The 23730-nt window shown below is 35.7% G+C and overlaps 1 protein-coding gene across 2 annotated transcripts in view; it reads left to right on the top strand.

Annotated features, from left to right (window-relative positions):
- Positions 1-23730, top strand: part of UVRAG (UV radiation resistance associated) — a 453313-nt gene that overhangs the window by 125033 nt on the left and 304550 nt on the right. For both annotated transcript variants that reach the window (XM_056794952.1, XM_007490950.3), the window contains exon 6: positions 1587-1672. In XM_056794952.1, coding sequence (XP_056650930.1) covers positions 1587-1672 — 86 coding nt within the window. The remainder of the gene's footprint in view (positions 1-1586; positions 1673-23730) is intronic.

The following is a 23730-nucleotide window of genomic DNA, read 5'->3' as shown; positions in this document are numbered from 1 at the left end:
ATTTTAAACCTTAAAGCGTACTATTAAATAAGCTATTTTTATTTCCAATGAGGAATTGTTCAACATTCTAAACAAATGATGTACTTGTATTACTCCTTTAACAAGTTTGTAGATGTTTGCCTCTGCTGCTGTATATGGCTATTCATGTGCAAATGAATAATTTGCAATTGTGGAAAAGTTTAATATCCTTTACAGTATTGTATCTAAATTTTCAGATAAAATGTAAAAACAGGAAGCCTAAAAGAAAGCTAAATGTATGGAAAGGCTATTATCTCATTCTTATCTCTTGCTCTTATACTTTCTCACAACAAAAAAATCCTCCAAAATGTGCAATTGCATTTCTTAAAAGTACTTTTCTTCACTATTCTAGATACACTAATTGGTTATGTGCCTAGACTGTAGAGGCATTGTTACTGAAATTAATTCAATTTTCTGTTGGCTTCTAGTTCTCAAGCTCAGAAAGTGTACTTATTTCTGGTTGCTGACTATCATTCCTTCTTTTCTAAAAGGATTGGTAGACCTGGCATCTTTGAGGAATTCTGAGTTACATACACTTAAAATAAATCCCCTTGAGGTTCTTTGGCATTTGTCTGTATCTCACACAGATAACTGAATGACAGATAAATGAATCATTTTCCCCCCATTGTTACAATCCTTCATTAGGCATCTATTGGAAGCTTTTAGTTGAAATTAAATAGTGCTGAGGACATGCCTTCTAACACATTTCAAGAATGTCATTTGCAAAGTGTTAACTGAAGAAAAAAAATTCTTTAATATATATTAAAATATATGGATGACGTGAAATTGGGAAGGTTACCTTGCAAAGTGAATGACAATCCAGATCCAATTTTGAAATTGTCTCTGTGATAGAAGTGTCTCTCATCATTACCTGTAAATCTTACTCTGCAATAACCAGCCATGCTGACTAACTTTAAAAAAAAGTAAATCAATACAATTAAATCAGATAGGCATTTCTTCTGCATCTACTTTGTGGCAGTTAGAATAAGTACCAGTGTTAAAGCTTGTAGAAATGAATACGGACAAAGACCTTGCCCTCAAGAAGATTAGATTATAGAAGAGAGGAGGAGTAATGGTCTAAGTAAAATACAAAATAGACTATGATCAAGGTAAAGAAGATATCCATACACAGGTTCCTAGAACATTTGAGGTATAAGATAATTTCTGCTTTAGGTGAAGGGGGGAAAGAATCAGGGAGGAAAGAATCTGGGAAGACTTTCTTCCTTGGAGAAAAATGGCACTGAATTTTGAAGGATTTGAAGTAATAAAAGGATGTAAACAGGAAGAGATGAGGAGAGTGTGCATTCCAGGAATAGGGGAGAGTTAGTGAAGAAGCAATAGGAGAGAGCAGGATGAGGTCTGGGAACAGCTAGTAGTACAATTTTAGGCTAGAATTTAGAGTACATATTATAAAATGAGGCTGAAGAAATAGGCTGGAGCTAAATTTTGAACTTTGAGTGCCAGACTAAGTAATTTGTATTTTCCCATAGCTAGAAGGTTATGGTGTTTGTATTAATTGGAGAATTTGAGGTCTTTGTTAATTTGACTTGTTGCTTGATATCTTTCAGGGTTGTTCAAATGCCCAGAAGAGCAGTCTTCTCCAGGTAGATCAGAACTGTGTTCGTAATTCATACGATGTCTTCTCTCTGCTTCGGTAAGAAACTTCTTAAAATCTCCCCTCCTCCTCCACTAAACATTTTAAAGAACATTTCTTTCCTTGATTTTATGACATTTAAATGTAAAGAAATGTCTCTGGGAACTTTAAAAACTTCATCAAGCTTAACATACTTTAGTGAGAGCTCCATAAATCTTGTAACCCTGGTGATTTTGTTTTATCTCTTACATTAGGCCTTTGGAAAACCTATTTCCTTTCTCTTGATGGTGGGAGAGAGTAGATGGAAGCTAATTGCCATAAAGCAGAGACATGAACATTCTCATTTCCTCTGAACTGTAGAGATCAGCAAATACAGATGAGGACTTTAGTCTTATCAAAGTTTTAACACCCCCAATATAAATAGAAAAACTCTCCAACAAATACAGAAATGGCTTGTGGGTTTGGTTTGGCTGCTCATCCATCCTAAAGGTAATAGTGATGTTTGGCAGCAGGGAGCTCTGATGCCTGTATTTGGCCACGTACCTTTGCTTTTCATTTTATAGAGACTTGAGTTTGAAATATCCATTTTTGCCCTTGATTACCTTAATCAGGTAGGATAGTGATTAAATAGGTCTGCTACCAAAATAAATGCAATTTAGAAATGAAGTTGACACTGTCATTTAACTTGTAATTTCTTGGTGTAGTCATAACGTACGTCAAACTTAGATTTTGGCAGTTAATTTCCCTAATGTTTTAATATCATATTCTATATATTGATGATTTAAAGTTTTTTGGAGAAGAATATCTTATATAAACTGTTAAGCTAAGATCAAAGCCTTTGCTAAAGAGGTTTCTCACAAACAGGGTGATAGGCTAAGTACACAGACATGTAAGTAACTTTTTTTTTTTAATGTTTTGATTTGTATTTAGACTACAATTCTTTCTTTGAAGGTAGAGAGCATTTTTTTCATCAAAACGCCTTCAGAATTGTTTTAGACCTTTGTATGGCTGAGAATAGTTGTACTCTTCACCGTAGATCATTGTACAATATTGCTATTTGTAGGCACTCTGTTTGCCTGGTTAAGCTCATTTCACATTTTCAGGTAAGTCTTCTGGATTTTTCTGGAACCATCCTCTCGACATTTCTAAGAGCACCAAAGTATCCCGTCACACTTATGTGCCTCATTGTGGGGACATGACTGAGCAAACCAAGGTCTGCTCTTCCGAGTATATTAATTTTTTTAAAATAATATTTTATTTGATCATTTCCAAGCATTAAAAACAAAGATCATTTTCTTTTCCTACCCCCCAATCCCCCAGAGCTGACGCGTGATTCCACTGGGTATCACATGTGTTCTTGATTCGAACCCATTGTCATATTGTTAGTATTTGCATTAGAGTGTTCGTTTAGAGTCTCTCCTCTGTCATGTCCCCTCAACCGCTGTAGTTGGGCAGTTGTTTTTCCTCGGTGTTTCTACTCCCACAGTTTGTCCTCTGCTTATGAATAGTGTTTTTTCTCCTAGATCCCTGCAGATTGTTCAGGGACATTACACCGCTACTAATGGAGAAGTCCATTACGTTCGATTATACCACAGTGTATTAGTCTCTGTGTACAATGTTCTCCTGGTTCTGCTCCTCTCGCTCTGCATCACTTCCTGAGGTTGTTCCAGTCTCCATGGAATTCCTCCACTTTATTATTCCTTTGAGCACAATAGTATTCCATCACCAACATATATCACAATTTGTTCAGCCATTCCCCAATTGAAGGGCATCCCCTCGTTTTCCAATTTTTGGCCACCACAAAAAGCGCAGCTATGAATATTTTTGTACAAGTCTTTTTGTCCATTATCTCTTTGGGGTACAAACCCAGCAGTGCTATGGCTGGATCAAAGGGTAGACATTCTTTTATCGTCCTTTGGGCATAGTTCCAAATTGCCCTCCAGAATGGTTGGATCAGTTCACAACTCCACCAGCAGTGAATTAATGTCCCCACTTTGCCACATCCCCTCCAGCATTCATTACTTTCCTTTGCTGTCATGTTGAACAATCTGCTAGGTGTGAGGTGATACCTCAGAGTTGTTTTTATTTGCATCTCTCTGATTATAAGAGATTTAGAACACTTCTTCATGTGCTTATTAATAGTTTTGATTTCTTTATCTGAAAACTGCCTATCCATGTCCCTTGCCCATTTATCAATTGGAGAATGGCTTGGATTTTTGTACAATAGATTTAGCTCTTTATAAATTTGAGTAATTAAACCTTTGTCAGAGGTTTTTATGAAGATTTTTTCCCAATTTGTTGTTTCCCTTCTGATTTTAGTTACATTGGTTTTGTTTGTACAAAAGCTTTTTAATTTGATGTAGTCAAAATTATTTATTTTACATTTTGTGACTCTTGCTTGGTCTTAGCTTGGTTTTAAAGTCTTGCTTGGTTTTAAAGTCTTTTCCCTCCCAAAGGTCTGACATATATACTACTCTGTGTTTACCCAATTTACTTATGGTTTCCTTCTTTATGTTTAAGTCATTCACCCATTTTGAATTTATCTTGGTGTAGGGTGTGAGGTGTTGATCAATTCCTAGTCTCTCCCACACTGTCTTCCAATTTTCCCAGCAGTTTTTATCGAATAGTGGATTTTTGTCCCAAAAGCTGGGATCTTTGGGTTTATCGTATACTGTCTTGCTGAGGTCTCTTGCCCCCAGTCTATTCCACTGATCCTCCTTTCTGTCTCTTATCCAGTACCAAATTGTTTTGATGACTGCTGCTTTGTAATATAGTTTAAGGTCTGGGACTGTAAGGCCCCCATCATTTGTGTTTTTTTTTCATTATTTCCCTGGATATCCTTGATCTTTTGTTATTCCAAATGAACTTTGTTATGGTTTTTTCTAAATCAGTAAAGAAATATTTTGGGAGTTCCATGGGTATGGCACTAAATAGATAAAAAAGTTTGGGTAGGATGGTCATTTTTATTATATTGGCTCGTCCTATCCATGAGCAGCTAATGTTTTTCCAATTGCTCAAGTCTAGTTTTAGTTGTGTGGAGAGTGTTTTGTAGTTGTGTTCATATAGTTCCTGTGTTTGTCTTGGGAGATAGATTCCTAGGTATTTTATTTTATCTAAGGTGATTTTGAATGGGATTTCTCTTTCTAGTTTTTGCTGCTGAGCTGTGTTGGAGATATATAGAAATGCTGATGATTTATGTGGGTTTATTTTGTATCCTGCAACTTTGCTAAAGTTGTTGATTATTTCAATTAGCTTTTTGGTTGAATCTCTAGGATTCTTTAAGTAGACCATCATGTCATCTGCAAAGAGTGATAACTTGGTCTCCTCCTTGCCTATTTTGATGCCTTCAATTTCTTTTTCTTCTCTAATTGCTACTGCTAGTGTTTCTAGTACAATGTCAAATAGTAGAGGTGATACTGGGCATCCTTGTTTGACTCCTGATCTTATTGGGAATGCATCTAGTTTATCCCCATTGCAAATGATATTAGCTGATGGTTTTAGATATATACTGTTTATTATTTTTAGGAATGACCTTTCTATTCCTATGCTTCCTAGTGTTTTTAGTAGGAATGGGTGTTGTATTTTATCAAAGGCTTTTTCTGCGTCTATTGAGATAATCATGTGGTTCTTGTTGGTTTGCTTGTTGATGTGGTCAATTATGTGGATGGTTTTCCTAATATTGAACCAGCCCTGCATCCTTGTTTCACTCCTGATCTTATTGGGAATGCGTCTAGTTTATCCCCATTGCAAATCATATTAGCTGATGGTTTTAGATATATACTGTTTATTATTTTTAGGAATGACCCTTCTATTCCTATGCTTTCTAGTGTTTTTAATAGGAATGGGTGTTGTATTTTATCAAAGGCTTTTTCTGCATCTATTGAGATAATCATGTGGTTCTTGTTGGTTTGCTTGTTGATGTGGTCAATTATGTGGATCGTTTTCCTAATATTGAACCAGCCCTGCGTCACTTGCTGGAGTCTTTTTGCTAGTATCCTATTTAAGATTTTTGCATCTATATTCATTAGGGAGACTGGTCTATAGTTTTCTTTCTCTGTTTTTGACCTGCCTGGTTTTGGAATCAGTACCATGTTTGTGTCATAAAAGGAGTTTGGTAGAACTCCCTCTTTGCTTATTATGTCAAATAGTTTGTATAGTATTGGGATTAACTGTTCTCTGAATGTTTGATAGAATTCACTGGTGAATCCATCAGGCCCTGGGGATTTTTTCTTAGGAAGTTCTTTGATGGCCTGTTGGATTTCATTTTCTGATATGGGATTATTTAAGAATTCTATTTCCTCTTCTGTTAGTCTAGGCAGTTTTTATTTTTGTATATATTCATCCATATCACCTAAATTGGCGTGTTTATTGCCATATAATTGGGCAAAGTAATTTTTAATGATTGCCTTAATTTCCTCTTCATTGGAGGTGATGTCCACCTTTTCGTCTTTGATGCTGTTAATTTGCTTTTCTTCTTTCCTTTTTTAAATTAGATTGACCAGTACTTTGTCTATTTTGTTTGTTTTTTCAAAGTACCAGCTTCTTGTCTCATTTATTAAATCAATAGTTCTATCACTTTCGATTTTATTAATTTCTCCCTTAATTTTTAGGATTTCTAGTTTGGTTTTCTGCTGAGGGTTTCTAATTTGATCGCTTCCAAGTTTTTTTATTTGCATTTCCAATTGATTGATCTCTGCTCTCCCTAGTTTGTTAATATATGCACTCAGGGATATGAATTTACCTCTGATTACTGCTTTGGCTGCATCCCAAAAGGTTTGAAAGGATGTCTCGCCATTGTCATTTTCCTCGATGAAATTATTAATTGTTTCTATGATTTCTTCTCTAACTAAAAGGTTTTGGAGTATCATATTGTTTAATTTCCAATTAGTTTTTGATTTGGTTTTCCATGTACCATTACTGATCATTATTTTTATTGCCTTGTCATCTGAAAAGACTGCATTTATTATTTCTGCTTTTCTGCATTTGTGTGTCATGTTTCTGTGACCTAGTGTATGGTCAATCTTTGTGAATGTGCCATGTGGTGCTGAGAAGAAGGTTTATTCCTTTTTATCCCTATTTATTTTTCTCCATATGTCTATTAATTCTAATTTTTCTAAGATTTCATTCACTTCTTTTACCTCTTTCTTATTTATTTTTTTTATTTGATTTATCTAAATTTGATAATGGTTGGTTTAAGTCTCCCACTAATATGGTTTTACTGTCTATTTCTTCCTTCAATTCTCCTAGTTTCTTCATTAGAAATTTGGGTGCTATATTATTTGGTGCATACATGTTGATTAGTGATATTTCCTCATTATCTAAAGTCCCTTTTAACAAAATATAATTACCTTCCCTATCCCTTTTGATCATGTCTATTTTTGCTTTGGCTTTATCAGATATCATGATTGCAACTCCTGCCTTCTTTCTGTCAGTTGAGGCCCAGAAGGTCTTACTCCATCCTTTAATTCTGACCTTGTGGGTGTCTACCAGCCTCATGTGTGTTTCTTGAAGACAACATATGGTAGGGTTTTGGATTCTAATCCATTCTGCTATTCGTCTACGTTTTATGGGTGAGTTCATCCCATTCACGTTCAAAGTTATGACTGTCACTGGTGGACTCCCTGGCATTTTGATATCCTTCCCTAATTCTAGTCTTTCTTCTTCAGCTCTACCTTTTAGTCCAGTGATTTACTTTAAATTAGTCCCCCTTGTCCCCTCCCTTGATATGTTTCCCTTTCTAGTCCCTCTCTTTTCTTCCCTCCCTCTCCCCCCTCTTCTTCCCTCCCTTTTTTGTGTTCCCTTCCCACTCCCCCGTTGGTTTTCCCTTCTCCCTTCCCTTGTTGGGTAAGATAGAATTCATGATCCCAATGGATCTGGATGTTTTTCCCTCTCAGAGTTGATTTCCCTGAGAGTAAGGTTTAAGTAAAAACTCTCTTCCTCTCCTTCTTATAGGACACTCCTCTCCAGGTCTGCCCACTCTTTAGTTCACACCTTCTTTGGTTAGATTATACCATATTTGGTTATTTAACACCTTTTTTTTGTTCACCTTTTGTAGTTAGTTAACACCTTTTTGTGGTTAAAATGGGTAGATATATTTCAAATACTGAGTTACCACCTTTTTGTAGATTAAAATCTAAAATAGATTGTGGATTACAATTCAATCTTTCCAATAAAGGAAAAACTAAGTACCTTCATTGTTACAATCAGGGGATTACAATTTTAATCTTCACAATAAAGGAAGAGCTAAGTATCTTCATTGTTACAATCAGAAGATAGCTAAATCCAATCTTCACACATCAGACCACAGCAATAATTTAGGAATGAGATGATGAAGTCTGGCATCAGAGTATCTGAGGAGAAAAGAAGGCTTATATGAGAGATATTATAACAATAAAATCCATAGGATAGGGTGATGGGTGGTGCAAGAGAATAAGGAGCCTAAGATGACTCCTAGTTTGTAAACGTGGATAATTAGGAAGATGATGATGATGACATTTGACTGAAAGAGGGGAAGGTTTTAGGAGATAATATATTCAGTTGTGGATATGTTGAGTTGAGGATGTCTTCAGACATCCAGTTCAAGATTTACAAAAGGCACTTGGACATGCAAAACTAGAAATCAGTGAATTAAGGCTTGATGGGGAGAATCATCAACATACAGATAATTATGAACTTTATGGACGCTGATGTGATCATCAAGTGAAATATAGAAGGGGCACAGCAAAGGACCCAAGACGGAGTCCTGTGGTATACACAATAATCAGGAGTGACCTGAATGAAGTTCTAGCAAAAGAGTGAGAAACATCTATCAAATAGGTAAGAGAAGAGATCCAAGATAAAGTAGTGTCATGGAAACTTGGAAAGAAGACAGTTTCAAGGAAGAGAGGGATATCAAAAAGTGTCAGAGGCCAGGAGCCATGACGGTGAAGTAGAGGCAGAAAACTATCCCAATTCTTCAAACCTTCCCCTCCAGACAACTTCAAAATAATGCCTCAAATATAATTCTGGAGGAGCAGAACCATCAGAAGGTTGAAGTGAAACATTTTTCCAGTCTGAGACAACTTGAGATAAGCAAGAGAGGTCTCTGATATTGGGGTTTGCCCAGAGCACAGTTAGCAGAAGCACCAGGAGTGGGTGTTGGAAGGTGGCTGCAGTAAGCAGCAGTAGCAGCAGCAGCAGCAGCAACGGAAGCTATTAACTCAAGTATCATAAGGGAGTTGGGCAACTGATCAGAAAGAATTTACAGGAGATTCTGAAAGGACACTATTGCATTAACCATACTTAGTACTGGATCATAGTTCCAGTGGAAAGATGAACATTAGTGTCTGTGGCTACAGGATAACAAGAATCCTGGTTATAATTCCAAGGTAGAGAGGAATAATAGTGCTTGTTACTGTAGGAGAGCAAGGTCTTGATCAGAATTCAGGGCCAAGAGAAATGCTAATGCTTGAGAGGCTGCAGGGTAACAGGGGCCTTTCCTGGGTAAAAAACAGAGTATAGGTTATGAGAGTAGCAAACACATTTATCCTTGGATCACAGTGCCTTAGCAGCACTGAAAAACTTGCAGATCTCCAGAACGAACTCAGACAGCAGTAACCTAAAAACTTGAAATTTAGTTAAGGTGTCCCAATTGACCCTGAGAGTAGAGTCCAACATTAAAACAACATTAAGAATCAAGAAATAGACTAGAAAAATGAACAAACAACCCCTTTTTCCCCCCCAAGAAAAGGAAAGAAAAAATGACCTAATCTTAAAAAGCTGCTGTGGTAGTGTGCTCTGTAGTGAGGGTCAAGACACAAATTCAGAAAACAATAATATAAAAGCAACTAGAAGCCAACCTTAATGAAAAAATGCTAATTAGACACAAGTCCAACAAGAATTCTTATAAGAGCTACAGAAAGAGAGTAGAGTGGTAGAAAGAAAATTGGGAAAAGAAATGAGACTAATGCAAGAGAATTTTGAAAAGAGAATTAGTAGTTTGGTAAAAGAGACCCAAAAAATTCCTGCTAGAAAATAACACCTAAAAACAAAAAAGCAAAAATAAAATTTGACCAAATTGTAAAAGAATCACGAAAATTCACTGAAGGAAATAACTCTTTAAAAATTAGGATGGGAAGGGATAAAGTTCCAGGCCTCAAGTTGGGAGGACCTGATTTCAAATTTGACCTCAGATACTTCCTAGCTGTGTGACCCTGGGTAAATAAATCACTTAACCCTGTTTGCCTAGCCTTTGCTCTTCTGTCATAGAATTATTATTAAGACAAAAAATAAGAATTATTGAAGGAAAGAAAAAAATAGGGTAGGTAGAAGCTAATGATTGAGACATTAAGAAACAATAAAACAAAGGCAAAAGAATGAAAAAAAATAGGAGTGTATGTGAAATAGATCAGAATAATAGTTGACTTAGAAAATAGTTCAAGGGGAAATAATACAGATTTTTAAATTTGAATTAAAAATGTCCACAGGTTTTCCAAAGTCATATGATTCGTATTATCTCCCTCTCTTCTTCCCTACTCCCTCCCGGAGCTGACAAGCAAATCAGTCTGCGTTATACATATATTATCATATAAAACATATTTCCATATTATTTATTTTTTAAAGTGAATAATCTTGTAGAACCAAAACCCTAAAACATCTCCAAATAAACAAGTGATTTGTTTTCACCTGCATTTCTTCTGCAACAATTCTTTCTCTGGAAATGGATAGCATTCTTATTCATAAGTCATCAGAATTGTCCTGAATTGTTCTGTTGCTGTTAGTAGCAAAATATTTCACATTTGCAATTACTTTGTATAATGATTTCTTGGTTCTGCTTGTTTTACTTTATATCAATTCATGTAGATCTTTCCAGCTCTTTTTGAAATCATCCTGTTTATTATTCCTTATAGCATTCCTTATAGCATCACCATCATATACTACAATTTATTTGTTCAGCTATTCCCCAATGAGGGGCATTCCTTTAGTTTCCAATTCTTTGCCACCACAAAAAGAACAACTCTAAATATTTATGTACAAACAGGTCCTTTCCCATTTTTTTTTTAAATCTCTTTGTGATATAGATCCAGTAGTGATATTACTGGATCAAAAAGTATGCATTCTTTTGTAGCCTTTTGGGCATAATTCCAAATTACCTTCCAGAATGGTTGGATCAGTTCACAACTCCACCAAACAATGCACTCGTTTCCCAATTTGGCCATATTCTTGCCAACATTTAGTATTTTCCTTTACTGTTATATTGGCCAATCTGATAGGGTTGGTACTTCAGAATTATTTTATTTTGCATTTCTCTAATCAAGAGGGATTTGAAATATTCTTTTAATATGATTATTGATAGCTTTGATTTCTTCATTTGAAAACTGCTTATTCATAATCTTTGGCCATTTGTCAGTGGGGAATGACTTGGCTTCTTATAAATTTGACCTAGTTCTTTATATATTTGAGAAATGAGACCTTTATCAGAGATGTTTCTTATGAAAATTTTCCCCAGTTTGTTGTTTGATTCTAATCTTTGTTGTATTGTTTTTGTTTGTACAAAAGCTTTTATATTTAATATACTCAAAATTATTCATTTTGTATTTTGTATTGTTCTCTATCAGCCTGTTTGGTCATAAATTCTTCTCTACTCCATAGGTCTGATAGGTAATCTAGTCTATGTTCCCCTAATTTGTTTATAATATCACTCTTTTTGTTTAAATTATATGATCATTTTTACCATATCTTGATATAGATGTAAGATACCGCTCTAAACCTAATTTTTATCATACTGTTCTCCAATTTTCCCAGCAGTTTTTGTCAAATAGTGAGTTCTTCCAGAAGCTAGGATCTTTGGGTTTATCACTAGATTACTGAGGTCATTTTACCTATGGTCTGTTTCACTGATCCATCCTTCTACTTAGCCAGTATCAGATTGTTTTGATGATTGCTACTTTATCGAACAGTTTAAAATCTGGGACTGCTACACTACCATCCTTCACATTTTTTTTATTAGTTCACTTGATATTCTTGACCTTTTGTTCTTCCAGATGAATTTTGTTATTAATTTTTCTAGTTCTTTAAAATAGTTTTTAGATTATTTGACTAATATGGTACTGAAATTAATTTAGGTAGGATTATCATTTTTATTATATTAGCTCAGCCTACCCATGAGCAATTAATGTTTTTCCAATTATTTAGATCTAATTTTATTTGTGTGAAAAACATTTTGTAATTGTGTTCATATAGTTCCTCTGATTGTCTTGGCAAATGGATTCTGAAGTATTTTATATTGTCCAGAGATTTTTGCATCTATATTTGTGAAGGAGATTGGTCTATAATTTTCTTTCTCTGTTTTTGGTTTTCCTGGCTTGGGTATCAGTAACATATTTGTGTCATAAAAAGAATTTGGTAAGACTCCTTTGCTTATTTTGTCAAATTTCTATAGTGTTGGGATTAGGTGTTTTTTAAATGTTTGGTAGAATTCACTTGTGACTCCATCTGGCTCTGGGGATTTTTTCTTAGGGAGTTTTGATGTTCAATTTCTTTTCCTGAGATGGGATTATTTAAGTATCCTATTCCTTCTTTTGTTAATCTAGACAATTTACATTTTTGTAGATATTCATCCATTTCACCTAGATTAACAGATTTATTGTTATATAATTGAGCAAAATGACTCTTAATGGTTGTTTAATTTCTTTATTAGAGGTGAAATCACCCTTTTCATTTGTGATACTGGAAATTTGATTCTCTTCTTTATTATTCAAATTAACGAATGCTCTGGTTTTTTTTTTTCTTCATAGAACCAGCTTCTATTCTTATTTATTAGTTCAGTAGTTCTTTTACTTTCACTTTCATTAATTTCTCTTTTGATTTTTAGGATTTTCAACTTAGTCTCTAATTGGAGATTTATAATTTGATCTACTTTTTCTTTATTTTATTGATATAAGCACTTGGGGATATAAATTATCCTGAGGGCTGCTTTGTTTGTATCCCATAAGTTTTGATTTGTTATCTCCTTATTGTCATTTTCTTCAGTGAAAGCAGTGATTGTTTCTATGATTTGTTCTTAGACAAACCTGCTTTGAAAACTTAGATTATTTAATTTCCAATGTATTTTTAATTTGCCTTTTCTTGAACCCTTATTGATGATAATTTTTATTATATTATGATCTGAAAAAGTTGTATTTACTATTTCTCCTTTTCTGCATTTGGTTTTGAAGTTTTTATGCCTGAGTACATGACCAATCTTTGTATATATACCATGTGTTGCTGGAAATAATTTTTTAAAATATTCCTATTCAATTTTCTCCAGATATCTATTAAATCTTAACTTTCTAAAATTTCATTCACTTTCTATACTTCTTTTTTATTTTTGGGTTAGGTTTATCTGGTTCTGATAGGGGAAAGTTGAGGCCCCCCCCCCCCCAGTTTTATTGCCTATTTCTTCTTTACACACCTTTAGTTTCTTCTTTGATAACCTTCTTCTTCTTTGGTGCATATATGTTAAGTACTGATATTTTTTCATTGTCTATACTATCTTTTTTTCAAGATATAATTGCCTCCCTTATCACTTTTAATCAGATCTATTTCTGCTTTAGCTTTGTTTGAGATCATGATTGCTATTTCCTGCTGTTTTTGTCTCAGTTGAAGCCCAATGGATTTTGCTCCAGTCTCTTACCTTTATTCTGAATGTGTCTAGCTGCCTCAAATGTGTTTCTTGTAACGACATAGGGTAGGATTCTTCTTTTTAATCTACTCAGCTATCTGCTTCTGTTTTATGGGTCAGTTCATTCCATTTACATTCACAGTTAGGATTACCATCTGTGTATTCCCCTCCATATTGATTTCCTTTTTAAATTCTGCCCTTCCTCTTCTTACTCTGTCCCTCCACACTGGTGTTGTGCTTTTAATCAGTCTACTTCTACCCCCTGCCCCCCTCCCCCATTACTCCCTTCTCACCACCAGTTATTCCCCTCCTGCTTCTCTGTAGGGTCTTTTAATCACCAACTCCTTTCTAATTCCCTTTCTATTTCTCTATAGGGTAAGATAGGATTCTATACTCCAGTGAATCTGGCTGTTCTTCCCTCTCTGAGCCAGTTCCATGGAGAGTAAATTTTAAGTATTACCTATTGACACCCTCATTCTCTGCTCCGCTATAATAGTATTCACCCCATAACATCCCACCCCACCCCACTCTGGACCTCTTTATGTGATATAATTTACTGCCTTTTCCTACTCTCTTTACATTACTCTTATTATAATCCTATTTTTGTCCCCTAGGTTTTTTTTACCATATAAACAGCTTACTAAACACTAAACACTACTAAACACTATTAAACACTAAACAGCTTACTACTACATTCTCTATGAATACTTCTAGTTACTATGATAATGATAATTTTTAAGAATTACAGATATCATCTTTCCATATAGGAATATAAACAATTTGACCTCATTGAAGCCCTTAATTTTTTTTCTTATTTACCTTTCTATGGTTCACTTGAATTTTGTTTTTGGACATCATATTTGCTGTTTAAGTATGGTCTTTTCTTCAGGAATGCTTGGAAATCTTCCATTTTATTAAATGACCATATATTTCCCTGAAAGAATATAGTAAAGTTTTAATGGGTAGGTGATTCCTGGTTGTAAATCCAGTTCCCTTGCTTTCTGGAATATCATATTCCAAATCTTCTAGTCCTTCAATGTGGAAGCTGCCAGATCCTGTGTATGACTGTGGCTCCATGATATTTGAATTTTTTTTTCTGGCTGCTTGCAGTATTTTCTCAAGGAGAGATGATTTTAAAATTGCTGGACTACCTGAAAGTGATAAAAAGAAGAGCCCTAGATATAATATTTCAAGAAATTATGAAGGAAAACTGCCACATATCTCAGAACCAGAAGGTAAAATAGAAATTGAAAGAATTCTTCAATCATATCCTGAAAGAGATCCTAGAATGAACTTCTAAATCAGAGAGCAAATAATGCAAGAAGCCAGAAAGAAACCATTCAGATTTCATGGAGTCACAATTAGGATCACACTAGACTTCCATATTAAAGGATTGCAAAGGTTTGGGATATGAAAACTTGGAAGGCAAAGGAAATAGACCTGCAACAAAAAATAAACTCAGCAAAATTGAATGTAATCTTTCAGTGGGAGTGATTGTTTTTTAATGAAATAGAAGGCTTTCAAGCATTCTTGATGAAAGACCAGAGCTAAATAGAAAATTTGACATTAAAACTCAAGATTTGACAAGCTTAAAATGGTGAATATTAAGGAGAAAGGAATCAATAAGATTCAACTGTTTGTGTTCCTTTTGGGGAAGATTATATACTTAACTCTGAAGTACTTTATCTTTATTGGAGCTGTGAGAAGCAATCTACATTGACAGAGGGGCATTAGTGTGAATCAGTTTTATGCTGAGATGATCTCAAAAAAAAAAGAATGAGTGAGAAAAAGGAATGCAGTGGGATAAAAGGGATAAAGGAGAGTAAGAAATGGGTAATATATCAATTAAAAGGTGCACAAAGAAGAGTTTTTACAGTGGAGGGGAAATAGATGGTGGGCAACACTTGAACCTTACTCTCATTGGAATTGGTTCAGAGAGGGAATACACATTCAGTTGGATGTAGAAATCTTTTTTATTCAACAGGGAAGTAGAATAAGAGAAGGGGAGGTGATAAAATGGAGGGCAGATTAAGTGAGGCAGTGGTCAGAGGCAAAATAGATTTTTTTAAAATTTAAACATTATTTTATTTGGTCATTTTCATACATTGTTCATTGGAAACAGATCATTTTTTTTCCCTCCCCCCAACCCCTCCCCCTTCCCTAGCCGACACACAGTTCCTCTGGTATCACATGTCCTTGCTCTGAACCCATTTCCTTGTTGGTATTTGCATTAGGGCACTCATTTAGCTTCTCTCCTCGATCATGTCCCCTCAACCTCTGTAGTCAAGCAGTTGCTTTTCCTCGGTGTTTTTACTCCCTCAGTTTGTCCTCTGCTTGAGGATAGTTTAGTTTACTTTTTTTTTTCTTGTAGATCGCTGCAGGTTGTTCAGGGACATTGTAAAGCCATTACTGGAGAAGTCCATTACGTTCTCTTGTACCACAATGTGTCAGTCTCTGTGTACAATGTTCTCCTGGTTCTGCTCCTCTCACTCTGCATCACTTCCTGGAGGTTGTTCCAGTCTTCATGGAATTCCTCCACTTTATTATTCCGTTGAGCACAATAGTATTCCATCACCAACATATACCACAATTTGTTCAGCCATTCCCCAATTGAAGGGCATCCCCTCATTTTCCAATTTTTGGCTACCACAAAGAGTGCAGCTATGAATATTCTTGCACAAGTCTTTTTCCTTATTATCTCTTTGGGGTACAAACCCAGCAAGGCTATGGCTGGATCAAAGGGCAGGCAGTCTTTTAGCACCCTTTGGACATAGTTCCAAATTGCCCTCCACAATGGTTGGATCAATTCACAACTCCACCAGCAATGCATTAATGTCCCTACTTTGCCACATCCCCTCCAGCATTCATTACTTTCCTTTGCTGTCATGTTGAACAATCTGCTAGGTGTGAGGTGATACCTCAAAGTTGTTTTGATTTGCATCTCTCTGATTATAAGAGATCTAGAACACTTTTTCATGTGCTTATTAATAGTCTTGATTTCTTTAACTGAAAATTGCCTATTCATGTCCCTTGCCCATTTTTCAATTGGAGAATGGCTTGATTTTTTGTACAACTGGTTTAGCTTTTTATAGATTTGAGTAATTAGACCTTTGTCAGAGGTTTTTGTTATGAAGAGTGTTTCCCAATTTGTTGCTTTCCTTCTAATTTTAGTTACATTGGTTTTGTTTGTACAAAACCTTTTTAATTTGATGTAGTCAAAATTATTTATTTTGCATTTTGTGACTCTTTCTAAGTCTTGCTTAGTTTTAAAATCTTTCCCTTCCCAAAGTTCTGACATGTGTTCACCTAATTTACTTATAGTTTCCTTTATATTCAAGTCATTCGTCCATTCTGAGTTTATCTTGGTGTGGGGTGTGAGGTGTTGATCCAAACCTAATCTCTCCCACACTGTCTTCCAATTTTCCTAGCAGTTTTTATCAAATACTGGATTTTTGTCCCAAAAGCTGGGGTCTTTGGTTTTGTCAAAGACTCTTAGCCAGTACAAAATTGTTTTGATGACCGCTGCTTTGTAATATAGTTTGAGATCTGGGACTGCAAGGCCACCTTCCTTTGTATTTTTTTTCATTATTTCCATGGATATTCTTGATCCTTTATTCTTCCAAATGAACTTTGTTATGGTTTTCTCTAATTCAGTAAAATAGTTTTTTGGTAGTTTAATGGGTATGGCACTAAATAGATAGATGAGTTTGGGTAGGATGGTCATTTTTATTATGTTAGCTCATCCCACCCATGAGCAATCAATGTTTTTCCAATTGTTTAGATCTAGCTTTAATTGTTTGGAGAGTGTTTTGTAGTTGTGTTCATATAGTTCCTGTGTTTGTCTCGGCAGATAGATTCCTAAGTATTTTATATTGTCTCGGGTGACTTTAAATGGAATCTGTCTTTCTAATTCTTGCTGTTGAACTGGGTTGGAGATATATAGAAATGATGATGACTTATGTGGGTTTATTTTGTATCCTGCAACTTTGCTAAAGTTGTTGATTATTTTGATTAGCTTTTTGGTTGATTCCCTGGGATTCTTTAAGTAAATCATCATATCATCCGCAAAAAGTGACAGCTTGGTCTCCTCATTGCCAATTTTAATACCTTCAATTTCTTTTTCTTCTCTAATTGCTACTGCTAGTGTTTCTAGTACCATGTCAAATAGTAGAGGTGATAATGGGCATCCTTGTTTGACTCCTTATCTTATTGACAAGGCTTTGAGTTTTTCCCCATTGCAGATGAAGTTTACTGATGGTTTTAGGTATATACTGTTTATTATTTTTAGGAAAGGCCCTTCTATTCCTATACTTTCTAGTGTTTTCAATAGGTATGGGTGTTGTATTTTGTCAAAGGCTTTTTCTGCATCTATTGAAATAATCATGTGATTTTTGTCAGTTTGCTTGTTTATATGGTCAATTATGTGGATGGTTTTCCTAATATTGAACCATCCTTGCATTCCTTGAATGAATCCTACCTGATCTTAGTGGATAACCCTTGTGATGACTTGCTGGAGTCTTTTTGCTAGTATCCTATTTAAGATTTTTGCATCTATATTCATTAGGGAGATTGGCCTATGGTTTTCTTTCTCTGTTTTTAACCTGCCTGGCTTTGGGATCAGTACCACGTTTGTGTCATAAAAAGAATTTGGTAGCACCCCTTTTTGGCTTATTCTGTCAAATAGTTTGTATAGTATTGGGGTTAGCTGTTCTTTGAATGTTTGATAGAATTCATTTGTGAATCCGTCTGGACCTGGGGATTTTTTCTTAGGGAGTTCTTTGATGGCTTGTTCAATTTCTTTTTCTGATATGGGGTTGTTTAGGTAATTTATTTCTTCTTCTTTTAGTCTAGGCAATTTATATTTTTGTAAGTATTCATCCATATCACTTAGATTGCCATATTTTTTGCCATATAATTGGGCATAGTAGTTTTTAATGATTGCTTGGATTTCCTCTTCATTAGAGGTGAGGTCTCCCTTTTCATCTTGGATACTGTCAATTTGGTTTTTTTCTTTCCTTTTTTTAATTAGACTGACTAGTATTTTGTCAATTTTATTTGTTTTTTCAAAGTACCAGCTTCTAGTCTTATTTTTTAAATCATTAGTTCTTTGACTTTCAATTTTATTAATTTCTCCTTTGATTTTTAGGATCTCTAATTTAGTCTTCATCTGGGGATTTTTAATTTGTTCACTTTCTAGTTTTTTAATTTGCATGCCGAATTCATTGACCTCTGCCCTTCTTAATTTGTTTATATATGAATTCAAGGATATAAATTTCCTCCTGAGTACTGCTTTGGCTGCATCCCATAGGTTTTGAAAGGATGTCTCACCATTGTAATTTTCTTCAATGAAGTTATTAATTGTTTCTACAATTTGTTCTTTAACTAGCTGGTTTTGGAGAATCATATTGTTTAATTTCCAATTAATTTTTGATTTATCTATTAATGTACCCTTACTAATTACTATTTTTATTGCACTGTGGTGTGAGAAGATTGCATTTATTATTTCTGCCCTTTTGCACTTGTTTGCAATGATTTTGTGCCCTAGTACATGGTCAGTTTTTGTGAATGTACCATGTACTGCTGAAAAGAAGGTGTATTCCTTTTTGTCCCTATTTATTTTTCTCCATATGTCTACTAACTCTAATTTTTCTAAGATTTCATTTGCTTCTCTCACCTCTTTCTTATTTAATTTTTGATTTGATTTATCTAGTTCGGATAGGGGAAGGTTCAGATCTCCCACTAGTATAGTTTTTCTATCTATTTCATCCTTGAGCTTTTCTATTTTCTCCTTTAAAAATTTGGATGCTCTGCCATTTGGTGCATACATATTGAGTGCAGATATTTCCTCGTTGTCTATACTTCCTTTTATCAGGATGTAATTACCTTCCCTATGTCTTTTAACTAGATTTATTTTTACTTTGGCTTGTCCAATATCATGATTGCTACTCCTGCCTTCTTTTTATCATTTGATGCCCAATAGATTTGGCTCCATCCTCTTACTTTCACCCTATGCGTATCTACCTTCCTCATGTGTGTTTCTTGCAGACAGCATATGGTAGGGTTTTGGATTCTAATCCACTCTGCTATTCGCTTGCGTTTTATGAGTGAGTTCATTCCATTCACATTCAGAGTTGTGATTACTAGCTGTGTATTTCCCAGCATTTTGATTTCTACTCCTGGTCCTGCCTTTTCTTCTTTCACTCTTTCCTTCTATACCAACGTTTGTTTATAGTCAGCCGCCCCCCCCCCTCCCCCCCCGTTCCCTCCCTTATTTTACTTCCCTTTCTACCCACCTGCCTTCTTATTCCCTCCCTTATTTTCCCCTGTAGTCTTTTTAAAATCCACCCCCTCCCACCCTCTCCCTCCCTTGTATTGCTGCCCTCCCCACCAGTCCATTTTTTACCTTTCTAATCCCCTATAGGGCACAGATCTATTCTCTTCCCCAATGGATTGGGTTGTTCTTCCCTCTTTGGGTCAGTTTCAAAGTACGTAGGAGTTGAGTATTTCCTGTCTCCAACCTCTTTACCCTTCCAGTGTATTGATATTCTCCCCCCTCCCGCCATGAGCTTCTTTATGACATATAAATTTACCCCCATTTGTTTCTTTTCCCATTTCTTTTAGTCATAACCTCTTTTTTAGCTCTAGTCCTGTGTGTGTGTATATATATATATATGTATGTATGTGTGTGTATATATATATATACACACACACATACACATGTATATGTATTTATGTATGCATATATCTATATACCTATTTATGTCTTGTCCTTTCATCCTATACAGTTTGTCACTGTTCCCTCTGAGTGTAATTCTTCTAGCTTGTCAGGTGATAGCAACAGTTTTTAAGAGTTACCAATGACCTCTTTTCTTATAGGGATACATATCATTTTAACTTATTGAGTCTCTTATAAAATTTTTGTTGTTGTTTTGTTTGTTTTTTTCCCTTCTTTTTTAATTACCTTTTGATGATTCTCTTGAGTTCTGTGGTTGGACATCAAATTTTCTGTTCAGGTCTGGTCTTTTATTTATGAATGCTTGGAACTCTTCTGTTGTGTTAAATGACCATACTTTCCCCTGTAAGAATATAGTCAGTTTTGATGGGTATTTTATTCTTGGTTGTAGACCTAGTTCCCTTGCTTTCCAGAATATCGTATTCTATGCCTTTCGGTCTTTCAGTGTGGATGCAGCCAGATCCTGTGTTAACCTCATCGTGTTTCCATGGTATCTGAATGGTTTCTTCTTGGCAGCTTGTAATATCTTTTCTTTCCTTAGATTGTTTTTGAATTTGGCTATAACATTTTTTGGTGTTGTCAGTTGGGGATTAAATACAGGGGTTGATCTGTGGATTCTTTCAATCTCCACTTTCCCCTCTTGTTCTAGGATCTCGGGACAGTTTTCCTGGATAATTTCCTCTAGTATTATGTCCAGGCTTTTTCTTTTGTCGTGGTCTTCTGGTAGTCCAATTATTCTTAAATTGTCTCTTCTTGAACGATTTTCTAAATTGTCTGTTTTGTGAATGAGATGCTTCACATTTTCCTCAATTTTTTCATTCTTTTTGTTTTGTTTTATAGTGTCCTGCTGCCTTGTGAGGTCACTTGATTCTAGTTGTATTCTGGTTCTTAAAGATTGGATTTCATCTCTGGCTTTTTGGTCATCTTTTTCCTTCTGGTCTGAGTTTCTTTGAAGATCGTCTTTCATCCTCTTTACCTCATCTTTCATCTCCTTTGCCTCATCTTTCATCTCCTTTGCCTCATTTTCCAGCTGGTTGATTTTGGCTTTCAAGACACTATTTTCTTGTTTTAGTTCAAGTGCCTCTGTTTCCAGATGACTTATCTTAATTTTTAAGTTCTTTTCCCAATTGTCTTCAGCCTCTCTTAGTTGTGTTTTGAGTTCTTCCACAGCCTGTATCCAATTTGCTGGGATTTCTGGTTTATCATTTGCTGATCTCTCCCCCTCCATTCCATTTGCTGAGTAGTAGCTGTCTATTGTAATTTCTTTCTTCTTTTTCTGTTGTTTGCTCAAATTTACCCCTTCTTTCCTCCCCATATTTGTCTGTGCTCTTTTTCCTCTCATTTTCTTTGTGTTTTGGGGACTTCTATCAGTCTCCCCTCTTGGAGCTTTAACAGACGATCTCTTGGTGTAGTCTCTGGGGGAGGGTTGTTGGGGGTTTGAGCTTCCCTGTCCTCTGGAGGCTTTTGATTGGCTTAAAGTCCAGCAGTCAATGAGGATAGGTGGGGAGCTTGGGCTTCCCTTTGTTCTGGAGACTTTTGATGGGATTAGATTCAGCTGATTCTTTCAGAAGACTCTGCTTTCTAAGGGGGGAGGGGTAGTGGCCTCCCTGGGCTCTGAGGGCTCCTGATGGGATTAGGTTCAGCTTGTTTGTACTGAATGAGCCCCAAAGCAAAAAACCTCCTCCTCCAAAATCTGCCTTGAATGCCAGGAGACTGGTCCAGGTTACTTTCAAGGTAATCTCTTCGGAGCAACCCCTTTGCCAGCCCTAAGATTTCTCTCCTTTCAGTAGCTCTGAGGGCTCCTGAAGGGATTAAGTTCAGCTGGTGCCCTAAAGCTGGGACCTCCCTTGAGACTCAGTTGGAAGGACCCAGCCAGGGGGCTACAGGCTTCCCCCTTCTCTCTATGTTTCCCTCCCGTCTGTGTTGGGCATCCTGTAGACTGGCTCAGGTTGCTTTTAAGGTGAGTCCTTCAAAATAGCCAGCCCTGGGGCCCTTTTTCCGACCCTGAAGTTCCTGCTGCTGCCATGGGTTCAGCACTCTGGGTTGGGTGGGATGGGTCCTGGGACCTTCATTCTGCCTGCCCCTTAGATCTGAGTGATGTAGGGTTTTGGCTTTTGGGAGACCATACTTTTTGATCCCTGTCCGGGAGGAGGGTTCCCGGGGTCTGTCCTGTTGTTCAGCTTGAATTTCGGTGTCCTAGGAGCTCTCAGTTTGCGATCGGTAAGGAAGGGTTTCTGAGGTCTAAACTTTCGCAGCTTCTAAGCTGCCATCTTGACCGGAAGTCCTCCAAAATTGATTTTTGAGGAGAAACAGGTTAAAAAGAGAGAAGGATAAAAAAATAGGATGGAAGAAAGTGCACAATTAGTAATGAAAATATGTGTGATAAACTCACCCACAAGAGGGAATAGAATAACAGAATGAATTAGAAATTTGAACCCAACAATATGTTCTTCACAAGAAATATTTGAAACAGAAAGACACACAGATTTAAAATAAGAAGCTGGAGCAGAATCTATTATGCCTCAACTGTGGTAAAAAAAAAAAAGGTAGTAATCATCTTGGGCAAAAGCAAAAGCAAAAATAGAACTAATTAAATGAGAAGGAAAAATACATTTTTCTGAAAGGTGCCATAGATAATGAAGTATTATCATATATATAAAAACGCACACATACACCAAATGGCAGAATAACCAATTTCTTAGAGGAAAAGTTAAATGAGTTGCAGGGAGGAAATAGACAGTAAAACTATACTAGGACTTTGGTTTTTTTCTTCCCAGAACTGGATAACCATAACCATAAAATAACAAAGAAGTTAATAAGATCAATAAAATATTAGAAAAGATAAATATATAAAAATGTGCATTCCATTTGATCCAGCAATATTACTACTAGTTCTCTATTCTAAAGATATCAAAGACAAAGGAAAAGGACTTATTTATGCAAAAATATTTGTATTATTTCTTTTTGTAGTGGCAAAGAATTGGAAACTGAGGGAGTACCTATCAGTTGGTGAATGGCTGAACAAGTTTTGGTATATGATTGTGATGGAATACTAATTTGCTATAAAAAATGATGAAAAAGATGATTTCAGAAAAATTTGGAAAGATATATGAACTGATGAAAAGTGAAAGGAACAGGACCAGGAGATCATTGTATACAATAACAGCAATATTCTAACAATGCTGCTCTGATCAAGAAAATGATCCAAGACAATTGTGGAAGACTCATGGTGAAAAATACTATCTACTTCCAGAGCATTGAAATGAGTCTATTGAAAACATTTTTTACTTGCTTTTCTTTTTGTAACATGGCTTTTATACAAATAATGTTTTAATATTAGTTCACATATATAACTGATATCTCATTGCTTACCAACTCAGTTTATGAGGGAGGGTTGGGAGGGAAAGAATTTGGAGCTCAAAGGGAAAAAAAAGCAATGAATTCATATTAAAACAAAAATGTTAAAGTCTTCAGAGAAGGATGTCATGAAGGATGAGGATTGAGAAAAGGCCATGTAGTTTAATAGTTAAGAGGTAATTTGCAACTTGGTAGCATTGAAGATGCTTAAGAACTTCAACCACTAACTAAAATGAGGAGAGATATAGAACTAGAGCTAGCATGGATGGCCGGATCAAAAGAAACCTTTTTTGAAGATGATGAGACATAGGCATGTTTATAAGATAAGAGAGAAGCAGCTAGTTGACAAGGAGAGACTGATACTAGGTGTGAGTGGAGGTGATAGGA

Source organism: Monodelphis domestica, chromosome 4 (genome assembly GCF_027887165.1).
Source record: "Monodelphis domestica isolate mMonDom1 chromosome 4, mMonDom1.pri, whole genome shotgun sequence".
Lineage (NCBI taxonomy): Eukaryota > Metazoa > Chordata > Mammalia > Didelphimorphia > Didelphidae > Monodelphis > Monodelphis domestica.
This window is presented reverse-complemented; position numbering and strand designations above follow the sequence as displayed.